Source organism: Paramormyrops kingsleyae, chromosome 6 (genome assembly GCF_048594095.1).
Source record: "Paramormyrops kingsleyae isolate MSU_618 chromosome 6, PKINGS_0.4, whole genome shotgun sequence".
In the NCBI taxonomy this organism is placed as follows: domain Eukaryota; kingdom Metazoa; phylum Chordata; class Actinopteri; order Osteoglossiformes; family Mormyridae; genus Paramormyrops; species Paramormyrops kingsleyae.
The window spans coordinates 13,301,977-13,325,314 of NC_132802.1; the positions used below are offsets into that span (position 1 = coordinate 13,301,977).

Genomic DNA, 23,338 nt, shown 5'->3' on the forward strand with positions numbered 1-23,338 from the left:
TTACATTTACAGTATAATATATTCCAGTAATACATATCCATCTCCTTTCAGATGGCAGCTGTGCAGTATCTGCACATGCTTCCTCACAGAGCAGCCTCTTTCTATATTACATGCTCCAGCAGAATTTTATCCTAGCTGTAGGAATGAAACATCAGCATGTCTTGCGGCTGACAGTTAAGCAGTGTCTAGGCCGGCGGTGAAATGGAGACCTCTTCTTCCCCAGAGCCCTTTGGAACTCGTCAGCAAGCGTTTGCAAACCCACGGCACAAAGCCGAACCCGGGACCTTGACCTGCTGCATCGGTCAGCGAGCACATATATGCAGATGCCAGTCAACCCTAAAAGGGCATCGACTTAGAAACCATGCGAGGAGCAAGATCGAGACAAAGTGAAACTGGGCTTCGACCAGCTTCGGCAGCTATACAGCAGCCCTGTGAATACTGAATGGTCACCTCTGAGGACAAGCAGGGACAATGGGATGAAGCCAATGACCCCCCTCTGGTGACCCCATAAAGTAAAATTCCCTTGATGGCCAATAACCTACAGTAGGTCAGTGTGTGTCTTATGGGATTCAGGATACATTCTCCTATTACCAAGTTTGAACTGATCTTGCAAAATAATTTGTCAAAAACTAAACTGAAACAGGAGTGTGGCTTCTTTTCAGAGTGGAGCAAGCAGTAGGCATGGGATCTGCGGCCCTCCATGCCAGCCCCCCCTACCCTGCACAGGAGGGGCAGCGCACTCCACACCCAGGCTTCAATTGCAAATGGGGGTTATTTAAAGGCCCCCATTATCTGCCGCATTTGCACAAGCTCACGGGGGGGGTGGGGGGGGCGGGATGGGTCCCCGTGATTTTATATAATTACCATGCCGAGGCAATCAGCAGGCACTTAGATTGGGTGGCAGAAAACCAATGATGCTGCCTGGCACATCGCTGCAGGCCAAGCAGCCACAGGGGGGCGCTGCAATGCGCCACGCACCCAGGCTTGCCAGCCCACCTCCACGGCACAGGTAATCTCGCTATGTCAGGCAAATCCAGCGATGACGATATCTACAGCATAATCAAGGCTTAATTAGCAGAAATTGCGCTGAGGCTCCAATTCTACAGTGCCGGGGAAAGCTCGCTTTCATCCGACGTTATCCAAGTCATTCTGGGAATGACCGTATTTTGAACTCTAAAGAATTTGAAAGCACTAGAATTTACATTAGCTCTGTTTTCCATTCTTTATGCATACTGTAATACATAGCTTCAATTATTCTGTTCAGCAACATGTTCCTGGCAGAATAGGACATTAAACCATGTGACATCGTGGTGAGAGAACGGAATAGGGCCTTAATTTGCATACAGGGGTGTCAAATGTATGCAAATTAAGTGAAAAGGCAGGAAAATTAAACGGGCCTAAGATCAGGCTGGAGGAGGGAGCGTGTAGCTCGGCCATCAGCCTGACGTCTTGCTTCTTTTGGACCTCAGAAACTCATTCTTGTTAAAATGCTTTATTCAAAGAGTCCTCAGGGAGTACTTGTTATCTCCATGGTGGTAAGCAGTTGGTAACTTGTCAAGCTTTTATGTAATCTGTGCTCTAATCCAACAAAAGGTCATGAGCATACATCTCCATTCCGTCATGCTGCCATTTTTTTTCCCCCCTGTCATGACTTGACGATCCACCGGGAATCCACTGCCACAAGGCACACTGCCGCTGGGGAGGAACACAAATGAGATGCGGCTGCCAGGCGTTAATTGCCTTGTCCGGAGGACAGGATCACCACACAGACCATGCTGAGGACAGCAAGAATGTCCACCGTAAGCAAATTACAACCCAGAGAACATCATCCCAGGGGGACACCTCCCTATCAACGCACCGATGCTGGCCCACTCGGTCTCATCCACCCTCCCTATCAACGCACCGATGCCGGGTGACCCAGTCCCATCCACTCTTCCTAATAACGCCCCAATGCAGGGCGACCCGGTCCTATCCGCCCTCCCTATCAACGTGCCGATTCCAGGTGACCCAGTCAGATCCACTCTTCCTAATAACGCCCCAATGCAGGGCGACCCAGTTCCATCCACTCTTCCTAATAACGCCCCAATGCCAGGCGACCCGGTTCCATCCACTCTTCCTAATAACGCACCAATGCAGGGCGACCCGGTTCCATCCACTCTTCCTAATAACGCACCAATGCAGGGCGACCCGGTTCCATCCACTCTTCCTAATAACGCACCAATGCAGGGCGACCCGGTTCCATCCTCCCTCCCTATCAACGTGCCGATTCCAGGTGACCCAGTCCGATCCACTCTTCCTAATAACGCCCCAATGCAGAGCGACCCGGTTCCATCCTCCCTATCAACGTGCCGATTCCAGGCGACCCAGTCCGATCCACTATTCCTAATAACGCACCAATGCAGGGCGACCCGGTTCCATCCTCCCTCCCTATCAACGTGCCGATTCCAGGCGACCCAGTCCGATCCACTCTTCCTAATAATGCCCCAATGCAGGGCGACCCGGTTCCATCCTCCCTCCCTATCAACGTGCCGATTCCAGGCGACCCAGTCCGATCCACTATTCCTAATAACGCACCAATGCAGGGCGACCCGGTTCCATCCTCCCTCCCTATCGACGTGCCGATTCCAGGTGACCCAGTCCGATCCACTATTCCTAATAACGCACCAATGCAGGGCGACCCGGTCCCATCCGCCCTCCCTATCAACGTGCCGATTCCAGGTGACCCAGTCCGATCCACTATTCCTAATAACGCACCAATGCAGGGCGACCCGGTCCCATCCGCCCTCCCTATCAACGTGCCGATTCCAGGCGACCCAGTCCGATACACTCTTCCTAATAACGCACCAATGCAGGGCGACCCGGTTCCATCCGCCCTCCCTATCAACACGCCAATGCCAAGCGACCCAGTCCCATCTACTCTGAACATATATGCAAAGGTGTCTGGGATGGCATCGTTAACCGGAGAGGAGATTCCTCTCTTACTGTGTTCCCTCTCATTCCACATGACCCTTTATTATGAACAGGTGTCGACAAGTCAGTGCTGCCTCCTGGCCATATAAACAGTACTCTTCCAGAATGTTCTGTCCTCTGTCTGGGTCTTTCGTCTTCACAATGGCATGTTTATTGTTGCAATAATTAAGTCCATCCATCTTGTTGCTGGTTGTCCTCTTCCTTTTTGACCTTCAACTTTTCCCACACATTACTGCTCTTTACCAAAGCACAGGGTCTTCTCAAAAAATGCCCAGAATAAGATACGTGTTTCAAGTGTCAGTTATGGCTTCATTTATGAACTTCATCAACAGTCCACTTGTTTGTTTCCCAAAGAATTTCCAGGTTTTCTCCAACACCAACGTTCGAAAGCATCAACATCATTCATATCTCGTCTCTTCATTGGCCAGCTTTCACATCCACATAGACAACGGAATCACCATCTGCTTGAAATTTGTTTTACGGTGATCCCCTCATGATCCCGGTGCATTCATCCCTAGCTGTACTATTACAGAACACTTTGAATGCTCTTTTATTTTGTTTTAGGACAAGCAGAGCTCATAAAACATTCACTCCTATGCGTGAATCATTCCGAAACATCACATTTGATGGTTCAGTAGTATGAGGCCCTCGATGTGAGACACTTTCATCTCCACCAGAAAAATTTATTCATGGCAGGTCTCAAACAGACTTCTTCTAATTTGAACTGAGGCGTTTAATTGCATCCATAGTTTAAGCGATCCCTACTTCCTGCCTCCCACTGTTTGCACTGCGGAAATGAGTGTGATCCTTCTACAACAACTCCAATCAGCGGCAAAGAGAGATGTTGCCATCAGAGCGCGGACAGTGGAGAATGGCAAAGTGATACTAATTCGACATGATATCCCGAGTAATGTCCACATTGTGTCTGGGGAGGGAAGGAATTACACCTGGGGGTGGCTCTAAATCCCAAACCACTGGTCATGAAATGACTGACTAAACGAAATATGAGTGATATACATTTCATCACCAGCAAGACACACTACTTGTGGGTTTGTGCCTGGCTCAGTGGGTTAGGACATTGTGTCTACGATCAGGTCACTGGTTCAAATCCCCTGATCACCAGCATGATTTCACCATCGGGTCCCTTAACCAAAGTTGCTCCCAGGATTGGCTGACCCTGCTATCTGGAATAAAAAAAAATGTACATCACAGTGGATGGAAGCATCTACCAAATAAATAACAATGTAATGCCTTTTGCAATACAGGTGCTGCAGGTTCAGATCCTTGGAGGGTAACTCTAGCTCCTTTATCTTCAGTAATCACTCAGTTTCACAGTCCTGTCTGTAAACCTTAAGTACACTGTGCCTGAAACATGTCAGGCATTAACACCAATGATAGCCACATATATTTATATATATAAAGTCTAAATTCTTTGTAATAGCTTCACCGCCCATTTGATCATAAGAAGCCCCAAGAACTGATGCTCTGACAAATATTAGCTACCTCCTGTCAGAATAGTTTTACTAGTTATTAGTTTCTAGTTAATGTCAGACAAACAGACCTAGAACTTAATTCCACTGATGGATGGAAGGAGGATTCACTGCTATTTATAAATCCACATTCATACTCCCCTCTTCCAACAGATGGCATTCAAAAACAGAGGCGATGTCACCGATTACCAAACTGCGTTGAGTATTTAAAGGCTAGAGATGTTAACATCTGTGATGAGGTGAGGCTGACATTTTTGAGAAAGTGAGTCTCTCCTCTTATTGAATGATTCATCACTAAGCTCTCTAATTCCATCTCCATTCAATTACAATGGGGAAAAAGAAGCACTATCTCCCGGAATGTCTGTTCAAACAACCTCGCTGTACATGCTGCACTGGGCGAAAGGGTCCGGTTCCCAGGCACCTACCACAAGTATTGAGTCTGATAGAGATAGAAACTTTGGACCCCGGATGGGTTAGACTAACTGCCTGAGGAGCAGGTGAGCCAAAACACAGAGCTGTCACACAGCTGAAGGAGAAAACAAAGATGACTGCATAAATCCAGATTGCCAAGGGTGCCAGTATTATTCGGTGGACTAGGAACTTCTCCCCAGGACGAGTCTCCTAAGCCAAGGAAAGGCCAAGTTCCATACAATCGCCACCATGGATAACAGGAAACGTATTGCAGCTGGAGCCTCAACGGTGTAGTTAAACAATGCCATACTGATGTCTACTTGAGGACACAAAACATAAATGAATTTTGAACATCAGTCTCGCATGAACGATTCACATTCAATGAAGACTAGAGGGTAAATAAAGCTAATATACGTGCAGAATTGAAGTCACAGCACACGTCAATTTCGCACAATTGCCACAGGACAGAAATATCGATTCTTATTTTATGCAATATAAGAAGACAGTACCCTAGAGATTATTATCCGGGGCCTGCAATTATTTTCAAGAAAAGTCAGACACAAAAGGAACAATCAGGGTAATCTTAAGGCACTAACAGGAGATACCTTCAGCTAAGATTTTCTGTTCCTCCGCAGCCCATCTATCAGTAAATCAGATAATGTTCTCACGGGTGGAAAATTGCAGAGAAAGGATAAAAAGACTCTCTTCTTGATGATGTCTCGCCATAGAAACGCTTAGCACATCTGCCAGGAACATTAGTTGTGGTTCCTCCGAGCGCCGCATGCCAGCAGAGAGAGTGGTGCTGGCTTCTTGGGAGCCAACTATGAAACAATGGCGGACTGACACTGGCCATCGTGCTGCAGAAGTGGGCAGGAGGGAGACACTTTCGGGCTTCCCTGGAGACTCTCTCCAGAACAGGATGTGCTCACGCAGCTTCCTGAACCGCAACTACAGTGCCAGTGGCAACAGTACCTGAAGGGCGCTGATTGGCCAAATGGCCACAGATGGCCAATCAGAAGGGTTCTGAACAGTGAGAACATTTCAGTATATCTCAGTTTGGGAAAGTGTTATTTCGTGCCAGAAAACAAACTGTTCATTTGTCGTACAGTTAAATATGAAGGTACGAGTTCAGCTCCCACACGATTAATTCCTTTGCAATTATGACTTGACAGTAGTTGTGCCGTTGGGCTATTGAGCATCGCCCTGAACCTCCCTGACAGCCAACCCTGTGTTCAGACCACAAACTCCACTCTCACTTATACTGTATGTGTGTGTGTGCGTGTCTCAGAGAAGACTAAGATGGGATATATGAAAAGAAGCATTCCAATGCACCTGAACTCACACTTAATATTATTAAGTCAGGCACCAAACAAACTATGAGCATATCTGCAGTATGCAGTAGCGAGGTAGACTGCCAAATTTTTGCACTGTGCTGGAGTGGACAGGGGACGATGCTACCCTTGTCAGTGGGCTGCAACTTGACCTTCGCTTGGCCAAGCTCCGCTTGGGAAGATGGGACGAGCGGGAGCTGGACGCAAAGCAGCACACGCCACAGGCCCACCCAGAACCCTCTGCACAGGCCACAGGCTCACCCAGAACCCTCTGCACAGGCCACAGGCTCACCCAGAACCCTCTGCACAGGCCACAGGCTCACCCAGAACGCCATAGGCTCACCCAGAACCCTCTGCACAGGCCACAGGCTCACCCAGAACCCTCTGCACACGCCACAGGCTCACCCAGAACCATCTGCACAGGCCACAGGCTCACCCAGAACCCTCTGCACAGGCCACAGGCCCACCCAGAACCCTCTGCACATGCCACAGGCCCACCCAGAACCCTCTGCGCAGGCCACAGGCTCACCCAGAACCCTCTGCGCACGCCACAGGCTCACCCAGAACCCTCTGCACAGGCCACAGGCTCACCCAGAACCCTCTGCGTACGCCATAGGCTCACCCAGAACCCTCTGCGCACGCCACAGGCTCACCCAGAACCCTCTGCGCACGCCACAGGCTCACCCAGAACCCTCTGCGCATGCCACAGGCTCACCCAGAACCCTCTGCGTACGTCACAGGCTCACCCAGAACCCTCTGCACAGGCCACAGGCTCACCCAGAACCCTCTGCGCAAGCCACAGGCTCACCCAGAACCCTCTGCGCACGCCACAGGCTCACCCAGAACCCTCTGCGTACGTCACAGGCTCACCCAGAACCCTCTGCACACGCCGCGCACCAAACCCTTTCCGGAACCTCTGCTGACTGTGCTTTCTTGCCCCACCCCTTGACACAGCCTGTATGTGATGCCCCGAACGTTTGCCTGCCCCATCTTACATGCACAGGACAGGTGACAGTGCAACATAATCACCAGATCACCAGTTGGAAGGCTGTGGCCAGGCAAATGAATGCCTGTCCTTTAATGCCGAAGTCTTCCAACTGGGGGCGCCCCAAACTTGGCCCCTATGGTCACCATGGGAGCAGCAGAAGGAAGGGCAGGGGTCGGGGTCTCTGCTGGGCTGGTAAAGGCAGAGAGATGAGCAGATTCTGAGTGCAGACATCCAGTATGTGGCCGATACAAGCGGACTTCCTTGTAATCCTTGGCGATTGTGTTATTTCATTCACTGCATCACTGCCCCTTCCTCCTCCCTGGTCCAGACACCATAAGACAACTGAAGCAGGACCTCACTGTAGCTTCTTAGTAGAGCATCTCACAATCTGATGAATTAGCTTTAATGTGAGTTTATCCCAAGTCGCCTAAAGGAAATTGTACAGTGAGCGGGAAATGAAAGCGTCACTACAGCAGTATCCATCTTTTAATACATAATACAGCCTTTAATACACTTAACTGAAAAGGCTACATAGGTCAATCACAACATGCTTAGAAAGAATTTGACTGGAGCATTAAAGTCAATGCAGTTATACAGTATGCAGGTTTCCTCTGTGAAGTAAATGCCTTGGCAATATCTCTGACAGTAACAAGACTTTTTCGATTAGCAACATAAGCACTGCATGACAGAGACAATATGAAGCAGAAGAGAAAATCTGTGTTTCCTTCTTTGATTCATCGACTGTAACGTTTGAAGTCTCCTGCAGTTATCTATGTCACAGCATGTTCTCCGATACATACTCCTTCTGAGTGCCTCAAAATGAGAGAAATGACCGAATTAAAGTATCAAATAAGCAATAAGAGGGACAGTAGAGCTAAGTGCCCTTTAAAAGTCGAGCCACAAAAACCAGTTAAAATCTCATTTAGGACGGACCAATCCCCCAAGGAGGCAGCTTAAGGATTCTTTCAGAGTAAAAATCAGAAGTTAAGACACGAAGTGCTACTGTACCTCTCGTCTGAGATGCCCCAGAGCCACACAGCCGTCCTGATTCCACCTCCCTGAAAAGGCATCCACAGGCCCGGCGACGGAAACCACACATCATGCAGCCAACGCAGGACACGGATGCAAGCGCTCGCCTACCTTGCATCCGAACATCAGTGACAGTGCGCTGCCGGCGCATGCGACTCTGCAGTGGCAGAGCACTGGAGGGAAGCAGTGGGGCTTTCTGATAACCGGAGACATGTCTTCTCTGGCGGAGTGAGTAGGATGGAGCAGGGCGGGGTGTGGGGGGAACGAGGGATGGAGTCTGGCTGCCTGTTAGAGGGACATGGATGCACTCGGGGTTTGGGGGGGTGGTAGAGGAGGGGGGGCTCAGGGTGGCTGTGGAACTGCTTGCCCCTCCTGGATGTGCGGAGACTGGCGGGTGCTCACTGCCGCAGCCATGATGCTGCTCTCTCTCCCGCTTTTTCTTTCTCTATCTATCCCACCGCCTACCTCCCTCGCTTCTCTCCTTCCTCTCTCTCCCTCAGTTTCCCACTTCTCCGTTTGAACTCCTCTCAACTGAAATCAAAGCCACTCCCCACCCCTTCTGTAATTCATACATGATCCAATGACATGTTTTAAATCAGTGAGTGACAGGGGAGGGGGCCAATCAGCTTTCAGGTGGGGACAATGTCTCAGTATACACCCCTGCCCCCCACCAAAACACACACACACACACACACTTCGCTATTCCGGGACCATGCCCAAACAGATGGGTGAGGGGGATTGCCAGAGAGAACTCAGAAAGATGGCTGGTGACCGATCATCAAAATGTAAAATAGAACAAAGCCAATGAAGTGATGACTTCCAGTTAGAGGCTTGACAGGATCCAAAACGCCCACCAAACTTCACTTCCTGAATCCCGCAATCCCGTAGGCTGTGGCTTCCTAGCCAGCACCGGCCCTCTAGGCGACTTAATGAACTGAACAGGAAAAGGTGTTTCTGTGTCAAAGATAAAGAGCTGCTTCATCCACAAGTTAAATGTCCAAGTGTAATGCATGTTTACAACATGTCTGAAACGATGGGGGAAAATCAACACCCATAAAAAGAAATTTTTCATAGTGTCTGGAGTCTGTGCTATGAAAGTCAATGACTCACATCAGTGAAAAATGTCACGTACAAATGAGCTTTGAGGTAGTATATGCTGTTTTTAATGAGGATGGTTCCAGATATTCATCATTATGGTGTAAAAAAAAAAAAAAAAAAGCTGAATTGCAAAATATGCATAGGGGTCTGATAATCAAGATTGTCATTCTGGAGGGAATATTATGTGCCCAGCTGAAGGGACAACGTTTGCCTTGCTAGCCACATTTACCAGCAGAAGTTTAAGAAAAGGCAGAACCTCTAGCAGAGAATGACAAATTGCAAGGCTCCCTGAGCTCTATGGCTGATCAGGCAGAGCCACCAACGGAGTGACAAACCCAGGGGCCTGAACACGGTCCAAACTCCCACGGTAAAGTATCCAGGAGAGTCGTGCAACCAAACAGAAGCAAAGCCAGCGGCCAGAAGGGGAGGTCCTGGGAGGCGAGAATTACAGATACCATTTGCACAGGAGGTGGGTTTTAGCAGTAAACAAGGAGGAATCTCCGTTAACCCTAGCAATGCAGTTCCAGAGGAGATCTCTTGCTTCCCCAAGAAGCCTAAAGACACCAAAGACAAACCCTTCTGCTCAATTAGCCAGCACGCTATCAAACCCACAACAAGGGCAGGGTGTTTAATCTACGCCAAGTCCAAATATGGACATGCATCAGAACCCTGTGCCGCACAAGAGCACAACACGAGACCACAGATCACCAAAGACTGATTCTTAGTTATACAGGTCAGACATAATGATCCAACCCATGCATCACAACACAAAAAACTGAATGCAATAAAATTATTTATTTCCCTTTGCAGGTAAACAAATATAGACTCACCAAAACAAGGCTCTCGCCACAAGATGCTTTTACTACCTCAATATTAATACAATATTCATGAAAATTGTATTGAAATTTTCTTTCCAGTGGTCACAGTAATGAGATTTGCTTTTATACCATTTTAAGTTTTCCCCCAAATGAATACAGAGCTTTCAAAAACTGCTAGAAGTCTTGAACTCCTACTTTGGGGTAATGCGTGACTAAGTTTGTAGGGCACATGAAAGCAACAAAAATACATTATTAGACTTATGGTATTTCGTTTTTTGCCATCTTTCAGCCATAACCCTCAAAGTGAAAGAACAAACATACAGACATATATACATGCATGCGCAGAGCACAACAGGCAGGGACACGGGACACGGCCACACTGAACAGGGGCTTGACAGATTTGTACTGTAAATTGTTCATAGCTGGGATCGGGGTAGACATCAAGCAATCACAGTATGCCAACATTGGAGAGGTACACCCGACTGATGTTGCCAGGTCAACAGAGGAAGAACAGACCAAATCAAGTATTTTGTTCCAACTGTAACTCCGGGGGTGAACTAAATTAAATGAGACAACCATTTTGGGGTCCATCTTCTGAGGATCCCTCTGGCTTCATGCACACACACGTGGGCACATGGACACACGCACGTCCAGGAAAGAAAATAAATGCACCAGTGGTTCTCATCCTCGTAAAAATATGCACATTGTCATGAACTAGAACAAAATGGCAGAGATAGTTGGAGATTTTCAGATGTGTATATTATACATAAATAAATACATTTATTTAAAAATATATAATACTTATTCTGGGCTCCCGATTTATTCCTGGGTGACATCATATTTATAGTTACGATTACGTAACACCAGTAGATGGCGCAATAGCACTGATGTCACTACTCTGCTTGAAAAGTTGAGTATACGTTCGAGAATACACAGTTTTGTACTGCTAATATTGGCCAACAGCATATTACTTGGTCATTGTCAGTATATATCTAACTGTGTATCTATAAGATAGAAGAGAGAGAACAAGAGAGAACAAAAACTGTTTTTTTAAAAAAAAAACAAGGAAACAATGGCAGTATTATATTTTTAGACATTTTTCAACATCAGCTCTCAGTCAAATGCGATACTCATCTTCAACCTGCCTGTCTAACCTGTAGCAATATTATGTGATAAAAATACTTTAAACCAAGTAAATCCTGAGTAAATCCTAACTATTACCAACCAAAGTTACAGAACACAAAACTCAAGCAAAAGTTTGGAAACATATTTTTTCCCTCTCTTACACATTACATATGTAAAAAAATAACAGCTGACAATTTAAAAAAAATGTATACACGTACACACACACATATATTTTTGGATCCATGCATATAAATGCATAGTGGTGAGTGGCTCAGTAGGTTGGGCCTATAGTTTCTGTGATTAGAAGGTTGCTGGTTTGAATCCCATGCTTGGCAGAGTAATCACATCCCTGGTGGGCCCTTGAGCAAGGTCTATAAGCCCCCCTCCCCCCGAAAAATGCCCCAGGAGTATTGGATGGACAGCTGACCTCTACCTTCAAGTGTGTGTCTCCCAATTCCAGTGTATCTGTATTCACAAATATGACAAATAAAGCTTCCTTTCATTATCATGTGTATATAATTTAGCGGAGAAGGTGGTCAGCTCACGTCACACACTACATGCTGGGGATCAGCGCAAATGACGGCCCCTTTGCCTTTCCGTACTCTTACCCAGAAATAACAATCATCCAAGAAAATGAATTAAATTAATAAATGTAGAACAGCAACAGCCCACAAATGCATTACATCGCCATTATGCATTTCATACCATAGATTCCATTCCCCCAAAATGGAACGTTAATCTGTGATTTCATGTAATTAAGGTACAGTGTGCGGGTCACTTCCCATTTACCCTCACCAGGGGAGTTTCTAGCTATTGAAAAGATTAAGAGCTAAGTCAGGTATATTTGGGGCTTGACCTCTTTGTTTTTCAAGGAAAATTAGCATTAGGGCTAAAATACTGAGGGCTAGACTTAAAATATTCACCCCTCCAATGAGGATGAATGAGAACCATATAATATTCAGGCCAGTCAAGCCTCCAATGAATAACTGCTTCTCCATCCACCGTTAATTGTTCTTTATATAAAACAGCACATACTGTAGTTCTGCCTAAGAAATGGTAGTGAAGAAAGAAAGAAAGAAAGAAAGAAAGAAAGAAAGAAAGAAAAAGAAAGAAAAAAAGAAAAATTCATAGAACAATGTCAGCGGTCTTCGTTTGAGGGCTTTGCGAAACAGCTTGCAGACAGACAGTCATGCAGCAATCGCACCCGAGCTGTAGTACCGCACGACCGGGGAAAGCCAGGCGAGGAGGCCGTGTTGCCAGCCGGAATACAGCAGTTTACCCAAAAATCTTCCCGGGCTTCGCGTAAATCGACCGCAATCCCAGTCCGACGGGGCTCCGACTCCCTTCACGTGCTGGTAAATGACACCCAGACTTAAAGGCTTTAAAGGACTCCAGTTCTATTCCCAGGAGAGAGCCTGCCGCTGTACCGCGGAGCAGGCCACAACCTGGGAGCCGCTTCAGTAATTACCCATTATAGATGCCTTTTATGGGCAGGTAAAAGCCATATAGGTCACTTACACGAATGTGCCTGCTGAGATAACAAATAAAGCATATCATTGGGCACCTGCTAGGTAACGCAAACCTTTATTGTAACCTAGCAGTGCGGAAAACGTTATGACAGGAAACCCTTCATTTTTGACATCATATGGAATTGCTTTTCTCTGCGATGTCACAAAATAAATATGATGTCAAGCTGCTCTTTATTTTGAATTCACTTTGCTATGATTGACTTTTAATAAGTCCTGCTTATCTGCGGTTGACTTTGTGGCGACAGACTTATCAACTGTAAAACTTTAGCCATGTCCGTTTTTTTGTTTCGGAAGAAAATCCACGCGTTTTTCCGTGCAAATTTTAACTACACGAGCCGAAAGACAGCCGGTACCATAGGTAAGTAACACGCCTGAATTTGTATTTTAATATGTTTGAAATGCGACTATAAATAGCAATTATATGTTGAAAAGAAACTTCTTAAATGTTATAATGTTAACACAACCGGAAAAACCAGCTTCAGCTACTGTATCAACTCAATCAATATCAGTCCACTCTGCAGCAGAGAATTTAAGCAATGTTTCATTTCAGCTTTCAGTGGGATTTGTTACGCTACACATTATATGAAGTATAATAATGTATGGTAAGCAACTTTGGCATTCTTTTCCAGACAGTGGGCACACTCATTGAAAAGCCTACTCCTTGTGAGCTCAAACTGTTGACTCAGAGTTCTTGCTGGGTTGACACGTTTCTCTCAATGATGCTCATTTACACACGAGGCGACGCGGGTTCTGCGCCCTGCTCGTGAATATGACAGCTGGTCCCTCATGGGCCCAGCAGCCTTCAGATCCTGATGCCCGCATTCTTAACCACCATGCTACCAGTAAGTGAATCCCTGAAGCATGTTAGATAAATCACCTTGCCTTTACAAGTAAACAGCCTTTTGTTCTAGGTTATTAGCCCTGCTCTCCCCGTCGGAAGAGCACATATGATAGGCACACCCAAGTGGGTAATTCTTCTGGTTAATCTTCATCATGATACTGCCTTTAAAACCATCATACACCTGCTGGATTAGACTCAAGGGTGTTCTATTCTTAAATTTAAAAGACGATTAACTTTAAAAGTTCTTCATTATTTGCAAAATAATCCTTACAATTTGATACTTAGTGTGAGTGCCTAAATGAAAGTCTTCTAATACTGCCTTAAATTAAAGGAATGGAAAAAAATCACATTTCATAAAAAAAATATTGTGGTACACACCCCCTGTTTATGAAAAGGTTATTACTGTCCCCAGGAGGAGCTCCTAAAACCCCCGACCCAACCTTGGCCCATGCAGTGAGGAAAATCCTGCCAAAATGCCAGGGACAAACTTGTAGTAGCAGCACAGCTACAGCTAAGACTGTGTGAGAGCACAGCCAACGGTCGCCGTCCAAATCCACAACAAGAACAAGAGGGCAGGAGTCAAACAGCAGGGAAAGGATGGTGAGAGATAGTCAGGAGAATCAGAATCTCTCACTTCTGTCAGACTTACTGGGGGTAAAAACATACACACACGCAGACCCTGAGTGTTGGAGTAGAATCTCTTTTTTTAATGAGCTGATGAATAAATTAAGTAATGAGGAAGTCTGTAGATAAACTGGCACTCAACATACCTCCATGCTGACAGAAGTGGCTCTAGGCTGCAAACAATGGGGGGGGCGGGGGGGGGGGGCATTTTCACATAAATTTAAGGTGGCCATGATTAGCTGCTGTTGGCCACTAGAGATGAGTAATGACATATGCAAGGTAGAGAACTCCTCATCTTCTTGAAAAACAAACCATTGCTGTTTCCCGTACCTAGAGTTTGTCTCCTTGAATAAAGGCTTTGTCAGTCTTTTGCCCCTCTGCTTCAACCCAGCTGGCTCTCCCCCCCCCCCCTTTAAACAATCTGATAAGGGCAACCTGGGCATCACAAAATGGAGCGCTCTCATTGGGTCCCCATTGGCTGTAAATCCAGCCTCACACTGAGGTTTCTCTCCAGTGCTTGGAGCACTTAAGCTCTAAAATTTGGCAAAGAAGCAGCAATTGTCTTCTCAATCCGATAGGACCATCTATCACCCACCCTACTACTTAACAACTGTGATGGTTATTTCAGCACGTGTTAAATATTGGTACTTTAACAGTGGAACTCAGAGAACAAGAGATCTGCTTGAAATCCAGAGTATAACATATCATTTTGCATCAAGTTGTTCACAAATATTAATATGTAGAATAATATTTAAGTAGAAACATGATTAATGAAGAATGTTACACATTTGAAGTATGTTCATAATACTATTTGACACTGACATTTAAGGTGGATTTTTATTTGGCATTGGGACTGTTTGCAGTAAGTGGCGACATGGATAGTCAGATTTAGGGGGCCGAGGACATCAGAGAGTTTTTTTTTTTGAAAGGGACAGGGCCATTTTCTTAAAAAAAAAAAAAAAAAACTATGTTCTATCAATTTCATGCAATTAATTTGTTGTGTATTTCTAATTCATATTCCATATCCTACAGTTTTCTCCTCATTCAGATTCCAGCACTGCTCACCTTGCCTTCCGTAGCTCATTCCCAGAGCTCTTTTCCTCAGACCGATTTTGAGAATGCCAGAGCCAATTAGGTGTCCCTGAGTGCAATGCTACATTACAAACAAAACTGTGCTGACAGGATGCCTCCGGTATTTAAAAAAAAAATAAAAATGAAAAAGATGAACAGCAGCATCCAGCACTCTGCTGGATCTTTATCAGCCACCGCTCCCACGCTTCCCTATGCACTGGGTCACCGGTGCATTTTGCGGACATACGGACAGGAACAAGGCGGAAATTAATTTGGGCCTTGATTACTTTAAGCAGTATTTAATTACAGCCGAGAGGCAATTAATTTGCGCCTCACCGTTGGGGTTTAATGGCACCTCAGAGGTTTGGGGTTGAACGTGGTGAAGCACGTCCGCTCCACTTCAATCCCCCTGCAAGCGTGCATTTGGCATTCCAGCAAGCTTATCATCTGCCACATAACAGCGGGGGACTAATCGTCTCCAGCCACTTCTATATACTTTTGCAAACAGGCCTGTAGCACAGCCTCTTCTGTCAGCGGCTAACTAAAGATGTTAATCCACAAAAATCCAACCGGGAAGGACCTGCAAACAAATGCTCTGCTATCACTGTGTGGAACTGGTGTGTTAGTGGTGTCCTCTGTTGCTTTAAAGGTCTGCCAAAGAATTTGAAATTAATCTGTTCCGTAACAGAGTGATATCCATATACAGGAATATAATGCTGAAAGAGTCTCAATAATATAACCTTAAGTTAAAATCTCATACTTGAGGCAAATATGATATTCTGTATACTCCCATAAAAGGTCCACAAAGAAAATATTTTACTATTCAGAATTACAGAAGAAAACATACCTCTATTGATAAAGTCCAATATTTCCATTTCCCAATACACAATATTAATGTTGTGTCAGTTTAGTTATTTCCAGAAGAAAAATTTGCCAAAACTATTTGGTAATGCAACTGAAAATTCTAAGTATTTAATGAAGGATCGCGCGACCTCCACATATAAGCCGGGGTGCAGTGTAGATAGAATTCCACAGCGATCCCTGCTAATAGCTTTTAGCCCCTGTAAGATCTGGACATGGTTGAACCAGCTCAAACGCAGAGAGAGGTGAGCATGACGCCATTCCACTCAGCACCATGAGATGTAAGCACGTGTTATTGCTGACTGTATCCTCACCTACAGGGCACGCCAGGTAAGGCTCTAAAAGAGTAACTAGGCCAGGCCGGCTTCAGAACACACTGGCTGTGAGCAGAAGGGCACGCAGTGTGTACTGAGCAAGGTTAAACAACGACAAAAAAAGTGTGATATTAACTTTCTAAATACAAACATGCCTCTGTGCAAAAATTCATTAGGAAACCGCGGATCGTTGTCTTTGGCTGATCATCAAGAAACGCACTCAGAGGACACCAGACACTGCTTTTGTATTTGTGTGGAAGAGCACTTTTATTTCTTTGGGGAGGGGGGGGGGTCTTCACATAGTCCACAGGAACTGAAAGTGGTTCAGGCCCACCTTGACAAGCAAGAGAATTAGTTTGTCCATGGAGACATTTCAGTTTTGCTTTGATGTTGTACAAGATAGATGTCGGTAGATGTTGTGTAGCTCTTACTCCAATACCGCTTACACTTGTAACTGGACATTCACTGCAAGCTCAGCCTAGCTGCACTTACGCCTAGTTAATTCCTGACAGCATGCATGTTTATAATGTGCAATTTGCCGCACTTTGAAAAAAAGTGTCTGCTGAAGAAATGTAAAATAAGATGCAAATTACGAAGACCTACCTGTACCATGTATTATTGGCCTAACTACAAACTGAAATTATGTTATTGAGATAAGAGGTGTTGATGTGTGGGTCTGCGGGTTAGGATGTTGTCACCGGCAGAATGATTTCGCTGTTCGGACCATGAGCCCTTAACCTCCAAGGACAGTCTGATCCTGCTTTAAAAAATGTATTTCACTTTGGATAAAAGTGTTTGCTAAATAAGAATAAAATAAAAAAATGTTATTGACTATACTGATAAGTTACCTATTTCATTAAACACTTAGGGTATCTTATTGATAGAAGTTCTCCTTATCATTTATGGAACAGCAGTACAGTCGTGGCCAAAAGTTTTGAGAATGACAAGTATTGGTTTTCAGAGTGTTTGCTGCCTCAGTGTTTGCAGATCTTTTCAGATGTTTCTATGGTATACTGAAGTATAGCTGCAAGCATTTCATAAGTGTCAAAGGCTTTTATGGACAATAACATTAAATTTATGCAAAGAGTCAATATCTGCATTGTTGGCCTTTCTTTTTCAAGACCTCTGCAATTCGCCCTGGCATGCTGTAAATCGACTTCTGGGCCAAATCCTGACTGATGGCAGCCCATTTTTTCATAATCAACCTTGGAATTTGTCAGAATTTGTGGGTTTTTGTATGTCCACCCACCTCTTGAGGATTGACAAGAAGTTCTCATTGGGATTAAGGTCTGGAGAGTTTCCTGGCCATGGACCCAAAATGTTGATGTTTTGTTCCCCGAGCTACTTAGTTATCACTTTTGCCGTATGCCACAGTGCTCCATCAAGCTGGAAAAGGCATTGTTTGTCACCAGACTGTTCTTGGATGGTTGGGAGAAGTTGTTCTCAGAGGATGTTTTGGTATCATTCTTTATTCATGGTTGTGTTCTTAGGAAAAATTGTGAGTGAGCCCAGTCCCTTGGGTGAGAAGCAACCCCACACATGAATGGTCTCAGGATGCTTTATTGTCGGCATGATACTGATGGTAGTGCTCACCTTTTCTTCTCCAGACAAACTTTTTTTCCGGATGCCCCAAACAATCGGAAAGGGGATTCATCAGAGAAAATGACTTTACCCCAGTCCTCAGAAGTCCAATCCCTGTACCTTTCGCAGAATATTAGTCTGTCCATGATGTTTTTCTTAGAGAGAAGTGGCTACTGTGCTGCCCTTCTTGACACCAGGTCATCCTCCAAAAGTCTTCACCTCACTGTGCATGCAGATGCACTCACACCTGCCTGCTGCCATTCCTGAGCAAGCTCTGCACTGGTCCCCGATCCCACAGCTGAATCAACTTTAAGAGATGGTCCTGGCGCTTGCTGGACTTTATTGGTTCGCCCTGAAGCCTTCTTCACAACAATTCAACCTACCTCCTTGAAGTTCTTGATGAACCGATAAATGGTTCATTTAGGTGCAATCTTACAAGCAGCAATATCCTTGCCTGTGAAGCCCTTCTTGTGCAGCACAATGATGACTGCATGCGTTTCCTTGCAGGTAACCATGGTTAACAGAGGAAGAACAATGATTTCAAGCACTACCCTACTTTTAAAGCATCCAGTCTATTCTAACTCAATCAGCATGACAGAATGATCTCCAGCCTTCTCCTCATCAACACTGTCACCTGTGTTAATGAAAGAATTACTGAAATGATGTCAGCACGTCCTTTTGTGGCTGGGCTGAAATGCAGTGGAAATTGATTTTTTTAGGATTAAGTTCATTTTCATGGCAAAGAGGGACAATTACAATTCATCTGATCACTCTTCGTAGCATTCTGGAGGAATATGGAAATTGGCATCAGAAATATCGAGGCAGTAGACTTTGTGAAAATAATATTTGTGTCATTCTTAAAACTTTTGACCACGACTGTACTTTGCCATGTAATTGCATCTGAAACACGTGTCTATCATTAAAGCAATCTGTTGGGAGCAAAAGGTATTCAAAGCAACCTGTTAAGTGAAAAATTCACGAAGAACGAGAAGGTGTTTTTTGAACTTTGGGGAGTTTGAAAAGGTTGTCTAAGTTGAACATCTCCAGCAAGTGCCATTGTACATTTACCCCCCCCCCCCACGTTGTCAAGTAAACAGAGTTAATGCTGCCACGGTAAAAGCAGAGCATTGTGTAAATCTTCCAGACAGCCAATTACAATGGAGTCCACACTCCCACACAATGGCGAATGAATTACTGCACAGGCTTCAGCTGCCTGTGCCTTAAACACTGGATATTGCAACGCTATGTGGATTTATAACACAAGAGATTCCCAGCACAGAATGTTTCCTCCATTATGGTAATGGTATATACAAGTTCTCAGGGAAGTGACCATACGTCATGTTTTTTCTTCCCCCCTCTTCTCATCATTAGAACAATCAACTGCTTGTTGTTGAGGTGTACTTGACTTACGATCTGCATAGATATGCATACCGAACAACACAGATGTTTCGGTATTCAGTAAAGTCATTCATTCATTATGCACTTTTGCCCTCAAGGGGCTGAAAACCTTTTTCGCTTTCAGTATCCATCCAAATTAGCCTTTGTGAAGAAATATCGATAATCAAGAGCGGGCCAGAGGAATTGAATCACCCTTGTTCATGAGTGACACACAGATAGTTACAGAGCTGCAGAGGCAGTGGTGTGGTCTGTGCCGCCCACTTTTCGCTAGGAAAACCCTCTCCTTTGCCTTGAGTGTGCACTCAGTATTCATTAATATGTTATGCTGTACCTGTCCGCTCTGCAGGCTAACATTAACATTACCTCTAATCCCTGTAGAGTCCATACAGAAACTGACTTAGGAGTTTTCTGAACATTAGACATAATGTGCTGAAGGTACTATACATACATGCTTATACATGGGACATGCTTTTATGTATCAGAAATGCCTTAGGTAAACCCCACCGCCACACACACACACACACACAGCCTCCAAAAGATACTGCACACCTTCTTATAGATGAATAGTGTCCCTTGCAAGTTCAAAAAGACAACATTTACTGAACTGGTCTCCTGCCAACACTACTAAAGTGAAGGCTTAGCAGCAGCATGCCGTGTCACAGTGAGGGTAAATAAAAGGACATAAAGAAGGAATGCCCTGTCCAGAGAGAGCACTGTGGACCTCACCATCAGATAGGGGTTTTCAACCTGGGAGTCCATACAGCTACTGGCGGGAGGTCTACAGAAATGTTTCATAAAATGACGAAACACCGGCATTAGCATCCTATACAAAAAGTATCACGGGCACCCCCCATAAAAGTATTAACTAAATACCTTTGTAGTGTTGCATAATACAGTCGGCATGGTGGAAGTCAGGGCCAGATTTAAAGAACAAAAATTTCATATTGGCCTCATAGTTCCAGGCTGTGCATTAGATTTTACTCCACCTCTCTGCATATGTGGGTGATGTCAGATTTGCTGAGGCTGTCTCACTGCATGCAGAGATGGGTTCTTGGCCAGGATTACACTGAACTCGTCCCCCAGTGCAGATGTCCCCATCAACTGAGCTCTCTGACTCATTTGGAAGGGGGGGGGGGGGGGGGTGAGAAAAGCGAGAAGTAAGTCACAGGGAGGAACAAGACCTGTGTCTGTTAGAAAGTCATGTTTGCTTATCTCCTCGGCCAAAGAGGATGTAAGACGAGCCTTCGCTCCCTGCGTCTTACCACGAAGACCATCAGGAAAGGCGGATATATGAGAGGGCCCCGCTTGACAATGGCTGTATTCTGTAATCTGCCAGGACAGGGAGCCCGATTTCTGCGGACAATAGGGCAGACCAGGCAGCGCATGATGTGTGAACATCTAAGCCACTCCTATCCACCGCACCACCACTTTTCTCTGAAACTTGGCACTGGTAAATGTAGATTGAAGAGGTGGTCAAACTGGGCCTAACAGGTTTCTGTATGTAACCCCCCTCCCACCCCCCGCCGACATTTGAATAAAAGAGACGACCGTAACCAGGAGAAGACTCCTTCAAGAAGTTTTGACCCCAGCTCAAACCCGACCCGGCACTGCCCTGCTCCACATGAATCGGCCCCAGGCATACAGCTCCCTCACTGGCGCGTCTGTGCAGTGCTCTACTGCCCCCGTGAACAGTCTGTGCTCCACTGCAGGAGACTTTCTTCTGAAACATATGAGGGTGTATACGACAGTGGAGTGGCAGAAAGCAGAGGAAAGACATAGAGAGAAAGTGCCTGAGAGGCTGAGAGAGAGAAAGAGATAGAGAGAGAAACTGGGTGAAGCACTTTCCTGCAGTTTTTTTTTCTTAAGAGTTTAGCGGGATGTTATGGAAGAAGGTCCCTCAGAGAAAGGGACAGACCTGACGTCTTAAACAGCGGGTGGTGCGCACCGAACAGAACACTGTAAATCAAGGTTTAATCACTGCCTTTCCAAAGAACTTTCCAGAACTCCGCTTCACCCTGAAGTCAGAGGAGCTCCTGTAATGTACTGAGTGCTTCCTTACCTCCACGTTCTTCCCCTCCTCGCACTGCATTTCCATGCCACCGTCTCCCTTTATTTTTATCTCATACGGCCTAAAGAGACGTCAGCGTGGCCAAGTTACTCCTGTCCTCCTGCCGGTCCTCAGAGCTCGTGCTCATCATTCCCGGGTCCGACGTGTGCCAGAGTGCAGCCTGGATGTGGGACAGCTACGAATGGCTTCCCCATCGCTGCACCCTCCACTCTGCGGCAGAGAGATTCTCCCCTCCTCACACTCTTCCCCCCCCCCCCCCACCCCCACTGCAGGGAGTGCAGCCAAGCTGGAACTAAGATGCGTAAGATGCTGCGGCAACCCGGTCGGCTTTTGCCGCTGCAACTGACTCCCTTTTTTGCGGGGGAGGGGCGACGAGGAACACTGTGGCTTGGACGACGGAGCACTGATCCTTTCCACCCGAAAGACCCCGCCACCCCGAACAGGCTCCAGAGCGGTAAGCAGGCCAACCCTGACGGCACCACGACGAGGAGGGATGAGAACAGAGAGCTGACAGGAACTGCTGCAATGGCACCTAGGGGCTGCAGTTCATCAGCAGGGAGCTTCCCACTTGGCGGTAGCACAGACCAGCCCCGTGGGTGTGGGCGGGGCCTGGGAGACAGACATCTGATCATAAAACAACAAGCGGGGAGAAGGGGATAGGGCGCAGAAACAACTCAGTCCGATATTCAGTATTGATCCATTTAATTCAGTCGCTGGTAAGAGGAGGAAAGCAGCTTGAGATCTGGTCTATGGGGAGTGGGGCTCCACTTTCTCCATTGCTTACCAGCAGAATTAATCTTATGACCCTGTAAAGTGACTGAGGGGCACCCTCCCATTCCTCCCATCCCTCCCATCCCTCCCATTCCTCCCATTCCTCCCATCCCTCCCATCCCTCCCATCCCTCCTGCTCTGCTGTAGGTTTTTATTATGATGAAGTCAGCAAGTGGCCCCAAAGTACCAGCCCCTTGCACTGGATGGTAGACAGGGAGGGGGGTGACAGATTAACAGCTTGCGGATGAATGCAGTGGCTCAAAGCGGACACCCCCCATACTCCATGAGGCTGGGGTTGTCTACTACATTACAGGACTTCCACCCCATGCAGATGCCCGGAAACGATTTGACAGCTCCATTAGAAAGCCCCAAAGCTGAATCATTAAAAACCGGCTTGCGTTTGGAGTCAGACACCGACGCTCAAGGCAGCCCCTGCTATTATCGTTGCGGTACAGCCAGCCAAAGAACATTTTCTCCCTGCTGCACTCGCTGGAACACTTACGCGGCCGTCTCATACTGGGCTGGAACAGCGAGCACGATGACATTGGTGGCGGCGTATCATTAGTGTTTTGCTTCCCCCCACTTCGAGGCTCAGCTCTACCCACAGTCGATCGGGAGATCATGGTACGATTTTAAAAGCTGCATGGCTCGGCTAGTTCTCGTTTGAAAATCCACATACTGTGATTTCTAAAGGGGAAGAGGGACAACTGAGAAAGGCCATTAAAGATCAACGCTACACACACACACACACACACACACACACAGCTCTGGAAAGAATAAAGAAACCACTCCATATGTTTGAATGCTGGTTTAATCCTGGCTCTGCTGGCAGAAGGCTACACTGAGCTGCAGGTTGCTTCTAAGACAGCAGTACAAAAGAACAAGATGAAGCAGGAGACACTGGGAACAACCAAAAACCAGTCAGGTAGAGGATGGAAGTGACCTTCTAATGCCAGAGATGACCATAAATTTATCCGACAATGTCTCATGAATCAGAGGATGACATCAAGTGACCTTCAA

General features: G+C 46.1%; 1 protein-coding gene across 20 annotated transcripts in view; it reads right to left on the bottom strand.

Moving 5' to 3' along the window:
- dlg2 (discs, large homolog 2 (Drosophila)) overlaps positions 1-23,338 on the bottom strand; it is a 218,191-nt gene that overhangs the window by 132,355 nt on the left and 62,498 nt on the right. The window contains exon 1 of one of the 20 annotated variants that reach the window (XM_072713683.1): positions 21,539-21,737. The exons of 18 other annotated variants lie outside the window; for them this stretch is intronic. In XM_072713683.1, coding sequence (XP_072569784.1) covers positions 21,539-21,574 — 36 coding nt within the window. In that variant the 5' untranslated portion in view covers positions 21,575-21,737. Of the gene's footprint in view, positions 1-8,330; positions 8,448-21,538; positions 21,738-23,338 lie in introns of those variants that run through there. One more of the 20 variants, XM_072713681.1, reaches the window with a different exon arrangement.